Below are 9895 nucleotides of genomic sequence, written 5' to 3'. Positions count from 1 at the left end.
TGTAATCATGTAATATACTGTATACCCTAACTAACCCCACTGCATGGATGACCTACAGGATCCACTGAGACTCTATGGAACAGTTTCACTGGGCCTTTTCAGTCAACTGATTGACGGGTTCTTGGTGAAGGATTGTTGTCTGTAAAAACGGTATGCAAATGTATTAGAGGTACACAACAATGTATTCAGTACCTTTAATTCACTGACATTATTGCACTTTTTATCACTTTTATTACTTTCATTATTGAGTTGTTATTTTTGTTGTTGTTGTTGAGCAAAAACGATTCAGTTGTCTATTACAACTGTATGCATAAGTGACAAATGGAATCTCATTTTATTTTATTTGATTGGTTCTGTCAAGACGATACCATTTAAATGGTGGCCTGTACTGTATGTCTTATCTGCAAATAATTATATTACAAAACAACATTCCTGCAGTCCTGTTCTAGTGTTGTGTGTAATGTGTTTGATTATGTTTTTGGTTTTTTTACTGGATGGTAGCTAATAAATGTTTGTTTTTCCAACGTCAAATGTAACTTGAATAAAGACATTTTCATGGATATTCGGATTCATGTAGCATGATTAAAAATATATTAAATGTATTCAAAATATTTTTATTTTCAGTACAGGGCAGTTCAGATTGATTGATTGATTTTTAATGCCTGAACCCAGCAATGAAAGTATCTAAGCAACGTAATGTAGCTAGCGAACAGAAAAACTGTCAGATCAGATATATAAATGGGTTATTTTGATAAACTGGACACATTTTGGGAATATATATGGTTACTTTCTCGCCTGAAAACATATTAAAACTTCATAAAATTATATGTTAAAAATAGAGGATTTAAAATCCCCGCTGCCGAAATGCATTCTGGGATGCCGTATGCATACTTCAGTGTGAATGGCCGGCTGGTATTGGCAGACTTATTATGAATTTAGTAGGCAGTATGCAGTATATACTCATTGAGTATGCTAGTATGCAGTATGCTAGTATGCCATTTCGAACACAGCCATTGTGTAAAAACGGAGCAGCCACCTTCCTTGAGTTTTTGTTTTATGTAAATTGTAATTCATAAGCTAACCCCTACTCAGATTCTACACAAATAATACAATGTGAGTGTATTTAATTAAGACCTCTCTCCCTCCTAGCCCTCCCCAGCATACTCCACTTGTGTTGAACATGAACGTTTGACACCCCCAAAAAATAATAATATTAACAATAGTTTTGTTCCCCTTTCCTAACACTAAGATGGCTTCCAGCTCTTATTCTGGTAGAAAGTCTTGCGGTGATTGTGATGTGTAGTTGGTTCTTACTCTAGGTAAATGTACTCATTATATGTCTGTTATATATACTGTATGTAATATATTATATTAAATGTACTCATTATAAGTCTGTCAGACTGAAGTCTTAATGTAAGGTTACTCTAGGTAAATGTACTCATTATAAGTCTCTCTGTCAGACTAAAGCCTTAATGTAAGGTTACTCTAGGTAAATGTACTCATTATAAGTCTGTCAGACTGAAGTCTTAATGTAAGGTTACTCTAGGTAAATGTACTCATTATAAGTCTCTCTGTCAGACTAAAGTCTTAATGTAAGGTTACTCTAGGTAAATGTACTCATTATAAGTCTCTCTGTCAGACTAAAGTCTTAATGTAAGGTTACTCTAGGTAAATGTACTCATTATAAGTCTGTCAGACTGAAGTCTTAATGTAAGGTTACTCTAGGTAAATGTACTCATTATAAGTCTCTCTGTCAGACTAAAGTATTAATGTAAGGTGAGGAGACAGACAGACTTCTAGGATGCCTCCAGAGTGCCTGTACACAGACTGAGCAGCATTCCCGCCACTCTGAGACTTATAGAGAAGTTGGTCTCCGTTTAGTGTCGCTGTCAAGGATCAAAGGATAAAAGGATATAGTGTTCATGTGGCGTACGCTCCACCAGGGGGCGATACCCACTGCATGGTGAATCGGTTGTTTGTAATTCAACCCTGCAACGCGTCATTTTCGATTATGGCGAGCTTAGGAAAAATGTTCTGATTGGTTTCAAGTTGGATCTTTGTCAAAATGTATGTTTGTGTTTTTGGGGGGATTTTGTTGGGAGGTTTTTCATATTTTTTTATCCAATCTTAATATCCTTCACATGATTTAAAGAGTACTACTCTTTTTGAATGAACATTTGCGCAAGTTCAGTCTGTGGTGAATCAGAAGTGTTGTGATATGCTAGAGTCAGCCCTATCTTTGTATATTGAGTTTGCCTTTGATAATGGCCATCAATAATATAAGGTTTCATTTCACTTCATTATACATTGTTCTGGGTTCAGTCTCTGCTGTCATCCATCGTTATATATGTTGTGTGTTGTTATTGACCGTGTCTGTGTTTGGGGGGGGGGGGGGATTGTTCGATTTTTGTAGGTTTTTAAATAGTCTAAAACAGCGGTGTTAATTGGTGGGATCTGAGGCTGGGGGAAGTTAGCTGTTGGGTTGGTCAAAGGAAGTCTGGTCGTACCTGTTAATCAAAGCGCCCTAATCATGTGTGCCTAGTGAGAGGGTGACATCATGTGTGCCTAGTGAGAGGGTGACATCATGTGTGCCTAGTGAGAGGGTGAGATCATGTGTGCCTAGTGAGAGGGTGAAATCATGTGTGCCTAGTGAGAGGGTGACATCATGTGTGCCTAGTGAGAGGGTGAAATCATGTGTGCCTAGTGAGAGGGTGACATCATGTGTGCCTAGTGAGAGGGTGAAATCATGTGTGCCTAGTGAGAGGGTGAAATCATGTGTGCCTAGTGAGAGGGTGAAGTCATGTGTGCCTAGTGAGAGGGTGACATCATGTGTGCCTAGTGAGAGGGTGAAATCATGTGTGCCTAGTGAGAGGGTGACATCATGTGTGCCTAGTGAGAGGGTGAAATCATGTGTGCCTAGTGAGAGGGTGACATCATGTGTGCCTAGTGAGAGGGTGAAATCATGTGTGCCTAGTGAGAGGGTGAAATCATGTGTGCCTAGTGAGAGGGTGAAATCATGTGTGCCTAGTGAGAGGGTGAAATCATGTGTGCCTAGTGAGAGGGTGAAATCATGTGTGCCTAGTGAGAGGGTGAAATCATGTGTGCCTAGTGAGAGGGTGAAATCATGTGTGCCTAGTGAGAGGGTGAAATCATGTGTGCCTAGTGAGAGGGTGAAATCATGTGTTTCTAGTGAGAGGGTGAAATCATGTGTGCCTAGTGAGAGGGTGACATCATGTGTGCCTATTATTATAGGGTGAAAATGATTCTGTATGATAGCTGGTTAATCCAGGGGTGTGAACTGCACGTAGTGCCTTATGCGCTGGTTAACTGGGATAGACTGCTTGAGGGGGGTATAGGTCTTGGCAGGGCCGGTCAGCCCACTGACAATCAGCTGCTCTTTCAGTCGGGAGCGTCCTGTCCTTACCTCGCGTAGTCTTAGCAATTTTATTTCATCCTGAATACAATAAAGTTTATTGCTATTTTCTAACACTGTAATGTGTTGTGTCTAGTGACCTCTGTGGGACTCTGTTGCAGAGATCAGGATACAGGATGCTACACCTGAAGAATTACAGCGGCATGACTCCTCTCGATCTGTGCAAGCAAGGACAAACATTCAGGTGTGTGTTAGACCTGCAAACACCAAGTCACCCTCCTCACCTGTTATATTCAAACACCAAGTCACCCTCCTCACCTGTTATATTCAAACACCAAGTCACCCTCCTCACCTGTTATATTCAAACACCAAGTCACCCTCCTCACCTGTTATATTCAAACACCAACTCACCCTCCTCACCTGTTATATTCAAACACCAAGTCACCCTCCTCACCTGTTATATTCAAACACCAAGTCACCCTCCTCACCTGTTATATTCAAACACCAAGTCACCCTCCTCACCTGTTATATTCAAACACCAAGTCACCCTCCTCACCTGTTATATTCAAACACCAACTCACCCTCCTCACCTGTTATATTCAAACACCAAGTCACCCTCCTCACCTGTTATATTCAAACACCAACTCACCCTCCTCACCTGTTATATTCAAACACCAAGTCACCCTCCTCACCTGTTATATTCAAACACCAACTCACCCTCCTCACCTGTTATATTCAAACACCAACTCACCCTCCTCACCTGTTATATTCAAACACCAAGTCACCCTCCTCACCTGTTATATTCAAACACCAAGTCACCCTCCTCACCTGTTATATTCAAACACCAAGTCACCCTCCTCACCTGTTATATTCAAACACCAACTCACCCTCCTCACCTGTTATATTCAAACACCAAGTCACCCTCCTCACCTGTTATATTCAAACACCAACTCACCCTCCTCACCTGTTATATTCAAACACCAACTCACCCTCCTCACCTGTTATATTCAAACACCAAGTCACCCACTTCACCTGTTATATTCTTCCAACACATGAGTAGAAAGCCACAGAGTAGAAATCTTGTGCAATGTTAAGATAGTGCTCAGTGTTAAGATAGTGTTCAGAGATATGATAGTGCTCAGTGTTAAGATAGTGTTCAGTGATATGATATTGCTGCAGATGTCCTCTTGTTGAACAATATATGGTCAATGGAATTTCATAATTTTGGGTCATAATTGGGTGTTTCTCAACTGGGGTGGAGTGTGTGGTAAAAAAACATAAAAACATCTATTTTAAGACTAGAAAAAACTAAAAATTGTGTCGTTAAGTGTCAGACTTTTATTTTGACAGACGTGCATGAAAGTGGCTTCTCAACTTTGGTCCAGCTCAAGTAAAAGCAGAGGAACAGGTTGGACACTGAGCGTGATCTGAGAGTAGCTCTGTCTACCATCACCCCAGACTGAAACTCTAATCAGGAGTAAAGCACATACCCAATTATCTCATTAGCTTCCCCAAATGCCTGTTGGGTGACAGCCTGTTTAGTAGGCCTACTCAGAAAGATTATCATAATATTGTGTGTGCAAACACAGATATGTAGTTATGATATTCATTTTATTCATAATCACCAGGATCAGTAGCACGCAGTTGTGATGTTCATACTCCTCAGTTTATTAATCAGGATGACAGGATCAGTTTGCTATTATGTGCTCTATTTGTTTATTTTATGTTTAAAAAAAGGTCATGATGACATTGTGTAAGTCTTTACTAGCCCAGTTTGAGAGATAAATTAACTTGGTTTAAATTCTATAAAAGTTGGTCAAAACTTAATGACCATGAAAATATGGGTCCGAAAGCCAGACCGGTTGAGAACCACTGTTATACAGTAATTCATGCCAGAGATTAATTATGTTCCCTTGTGTTTTTCTTTGACTATTTCTACAGACATCAGCAGCTCACCAAACTACTGAATCGGTACATGAGGGAGCCAAAACACCACAAACCCGTAGAGTCAAATGGTAAACATTCTTACTGTCTGTGCTGAAGAGATTAGTTACAGCCTGTGATGAGTTTGACTTTAATAAACATGATTGATATTGTGTGTGTGTGTGTGTGTGTGTGTGTATATCTGTTTGCGTGTTTGCCTGAGTGTGTGTGTGTGTGTGTATGTATGTGTGTGTGTGTGTGTGTGTGTGTGAGCGAGTGTGTGTGTGTGTGTGTGCGCGCACGTGCATGCGTGCATGAAGTATTTCTCATGTGTTTCGTGTGTGTTTTTGTACAGGCCTGTACTACTGGTCACTGCTGTTCCCATCCCTGGGTGGAGCTGTTGTCCTGCTAATAGCCTCTATGTTGGGGGGCTACGGGGGGCTAGCCTGCGGCCTGCTCTTTCCTTGGCTGGCTAGTAGCATCTTCTCCCAGTTCCACCGCATGACCACCTACCAGAGGTAAGGCATCACAACACAACATCTTCATTTGCTGAATAGCTTGAGAAGACAAAAAACAACCATATAGTATACTGTATGATCAAGCAACATCTTGTCTTTCTGTGTTATTTTACAGGTTACCAAATCCCATCTACCTGGGTACTCTGATAGCTGGTCTCATCCACTCTCTACTCTGCTTCTACTGCAAAATAATGCCTAATATCCTTGACATAGTCAACACATTTATATAACACAGTCTGTTTACACTTTAGATCAGATGGATTTGTTCAGGTGAGAAAAGTCCCACACCCATGAGCTGCTGAGCTGTTCCACCCCTGTGTTTGTGTCTAGTGCTACGTACAGTGTCTAGAATACATGTTTAGATCAAAACCTGATGATGATATAATTTATGATCCTTAACCCCTCACGTGTGTGGCCGGCTAATGCTCTGGTGCATGCGTCTGTGGTCCACTTCTCCCTGGTTCTGGGTCTGTTCTGGAAGCTTCTGACCCAGGACCCGGGAGAGCTCAACAGCGGGGATGCAGACCCCCGATTCTCCTGCATCGCTGACCTGGTGGAGGCCAATCAGAACCCCCAGAGGTTCTGCATCTACTGTGAGGTGAGAACTCAACTTGAGGACCAGGATGTAATAATAATAATAATAATAATAATAATTTATTACATTTATATAGCGCTTTTCCGAGGCTCAAAGACGCTGACAATATAGGATACACATGGGGAAACACAAAAACAACAAGTAACAACAACAAGTAACACATATTACAAGACAATGCAACAAAATGATTGTGCGTCTAACCAGAAGCAAATTATCACTGCAATATAATTGCTATTTGTTGCACTTCTGGTTAGACGCACAATAATGATGTGCAATGTCATACCATGTCATACAATGGTGACTGGATGTATTATGTGCAGTGGTATATATAAATTGAGATTATATACAATGTGCAATTGTACAGGCTATGATACATATGATATATATATGATAAATATATCGTATATAGTGATAGTATACAAAAATACAGGCTGTGGGCTATGATACACAGGGATGGGCTATGTACAGCATGATCTACACAGAACACAACTGTAACTGTATGGTCAGTGAGACGGTGTAGAGTTTAGAGTCAAAAGTCTGACAGCTGAGGTGAAGAAGCTGTTGGTGGTCCTGTTGGTTCTGCCCGGGAGGCTACAGTAGCGTGCCCCAGAGCGAGTAACACGTAGGAGGGTGAATGGTGGGGTTAGACTTGGTCATAGTCAGTTCCTCCTGGGTTAAAGGGATGGTTCAGCCTAGTTACCGTTGGAATCCTGTCTATTGGAGATGGCGCTGCTGATCGTTAGCCTGTGCTGTGGTAGCAAAGTAGATAACAGAGAACCCGAGAATATTTCACTATTGGCCTATGAGGACACCTCGGGGTAAGATAACATTTCACCTAAACATGAAAATAGGCTGAACATTTGTTTTGTTATTAGTAGACGTGCGAGTGTATCTCTTTTGAAGTTGACCCCTGGAATAGACAGCCTGTTTCACCTTGCTGTGTCCTCTTAGCGTACGCTGTGTAACTTGTCTCTCTCTCTTTCTCCTTTCTCCTCTCTAGTTGTTTCAGCCAAACAACAGCAAACACTGCAAGCTGTGTGACGTGTGTGTGAGGGACTACGACCACCACTGCCTATTCCTAAACCGTTGCGTCGGTAGGGGCAACCAACGACTCTTCCTCTTCTTCATCCTCTCCATGGTAGTCGCCCATATCCTCTTTGTTGCCACGGCGACACACTACCTTAACTTTGCGCTGTCGGAAGACAAGCGCGGCCTGTTTTCGTGGTATTCAGTATTAGGGTCGGAGTGTTGGGTCGTTGCCATGGCAATCATGAACACGCTGACACTCTTCTGGGAGATGTGGCTACTGACAGAACAGTTTGACTCTATCGCCATGGGGAACACAAGCTACTTCAGACAGGCCGAGACCCCTTCCAAACAACAGTCGTTCGGTCAACGCTGGTGCACTGTGCTTGCGTTCCTATTGGAGGGGAGGAGGAGGATGAATGAATGAATGAATGAATGAATGAATGAATGGTCTTTATTGTCATTGATATAGTACAGGTACCAAACAACGAAATTTGGGAGGGGGAGCTCCCCTGGTGCTAGGAAAGAAAAAAAAAACTAAAAAAAACAAGAAGGGAAAGGAGCTGGTTTACATAAATAAAGGCTATGTACACTATCCACTATACTATACTGTACAGATAAAACACTGTGCTGTACTCTATGCTATGCTATACCTATTCTAACATTTCCTATTTCTCTGCAACTTTATGTACCCTAGGGTTGTCATATTGCACATAGTGTTATTGCACATTCATTTAAAGTGTCGCAGTTTGCAGGCTTGAAATGTACACATTTGTGCCTCAGCACTACACCTGATTTTTCAATCCAGCAGCTGCCATCAATCCGTCCAGACTGTCCAGGGCCCAGAACCTAGGTCTTTGCTGTGTTCAGGGCCTGGATGGCCCTGGGGTAGAAGCTGAGCTTCAGTCTGTTTGTCCTTTGCGAACATGGTCCTGTACCGCCTGTTCGAGGGCAGCCTAGCAAAGTGTTCGTACCCAGGGTGGGATGGGTCTCTGGAGATCTTGGAGGCCTTCCTGAGGCAGCGTGTGTTGTACAGCTCTTCCAGAGAGGGGAGGGGGGCGCCGGTGATCTTCTGGGCCATTCTCACGACTCTCTGTAGCGCATTCCTCTCTGCGGCTGTGCAGCTGGAGAACCAGTTGCAGATGCAGTAGGTGAGGATGCTCTCCACTGCGCAGCGGTAGAAGGCCACCAGTATCTCCTGTCTGGTGTGGTCCTTCCTGAGGACTCTCAGGAAGAAGAGCCGCTGTTGTGCCTTCTTGATGATGGCTGCTGTGTTGTTCTTCCAGGACAGGTCATCCTGTATGTGCACCCCCAGGAATCGGAGGGTTGAGACTCTCTCCACGCTCCCTCCGTCGATGAGCAGGGGCTGGACCTCAGATTTTTTCCTCCTGAAGTCCACGATGATTTCCTGGGTCTTTGACTGGTTCAGCAGCAGGTTGTTAACCTTGCACAGCTTGCTCAGCTGCTCTACCTCATCCCTGTACGCCGCCTCGTCCCCCCCCGAGATGCAGCCCACCACGGTGGTGTCGTCTGCAAACTTTACGATGGAGTTGCTGGGGTGGACGGGGGTGAAGTCGTAGGTGTAGAGCAGGGGTCACCAACTATATTTGTCCAAGTGCCATACACTGTGGGGGCCGGACTTTAATATATATACGTATATATATATATATATATATAATTATTTTATTTAGGCATACTATTGTATATAGTACTATTAGCATATTACTGTTTAATATTTTCATTTTCTTACTAAATTAATGTTATTAATGATTATTAGCCTAATATCAGTGTGAACAGACTCCTGACATCTATTATCCAACCAGCCACCAGGGGGCAATCGAGATATTTTGGCGTGCTGTGTGCCAAACTAGGGGGGTTCTGAAAGAGGTTATGGACAAAACAATGAAAATAATTAACTTCATCAGAGGAACTTCCAGTACGCAGCATCGCCTGTTCCGCAAGTTTGTGCTGGAATCTGAAGCCATTCACGAGGACCTCCAGCCTGATTTTAAGAAGTTGGCGTCAGAGGGGAGATGTTAGTTCTCTCATTAACAAAATGTGAGTATTGCAGACATAGGATTTTATTGTTGCTATGTTAAATGGCATGGTTTATTCATTGTTAAAGTGTAATTTAATGACCTGGTTATTACCGTTTTATTTGATATAGGCTACAGATGCCAGGCGATACCAGGAGGATGCCGCGGTGAACGTTTGACTGACCGACTTGAAAACAACATTTCTGGCAATGAAGGCCTATCATTTGCCATGCTATTTTTTTATTTAAGTGATGTTAATCTTTTTCCTTTTCTGACTGAGAAGTTAGTTATTTAAGTCACTTTTAATGTTACGAAATGTTAAACAAGAGCAACAAAGAGTGAAAAATAAAATAAAACGAAATGTTAAATAGGCCTATGAGTAGGCTATGTGAAAAAATAAAATACAACGAAATGTTAAATGAGA

The 9895-nt window shown here is 42.2% G+C and overlaps 1 protein-coding gene across 1 annotated transcript; it reads left to right on the top strand.

Annotated features, from left to right (window-relative positions):
- Positions 1–1801: 1801 nt before the first annotated feature.
- On the top strand, positions 1802–9475 carry LOC308172412 (palmitoyltransferase ZDHHC13-like; the record flags this gene model as incomplete). Its single annotated transcript, XM_080547320.1, has 8 exons — positions 1802–1818; positions 3510–3617; positions 5315–5388; positions 5652–5814; positions 5930–6012; positions 6222–6412; positions 7410–7810; positions 9307–9475. 8 exons carry the CDS (start codon positions 1802–1804, stop codon positions 9473–9475), a joined length of 1206 nt encoding a protein of 401 aa, XP_080403446.1.
- Positions 9476–9895: the final 420 nt, after the last annotated feature.

The sequence above is a fragment of the Nansenia antarctica genome, assembly GCF_963989245.1.
Source record: "Nansenia antarctica genome assembly, chromosome: 17".
NCBI lineage: Eukaryota > Metazoa > Chordata > Actinopteri > Argentiniformes > Microstomatidae > Nansenia > Nansenia antarctica.
The sequence above is the reverse complement of the archived record's forward strand: the minus strand, read 5'-3'. Positions and strand labels throughout refer to the sequence as shown.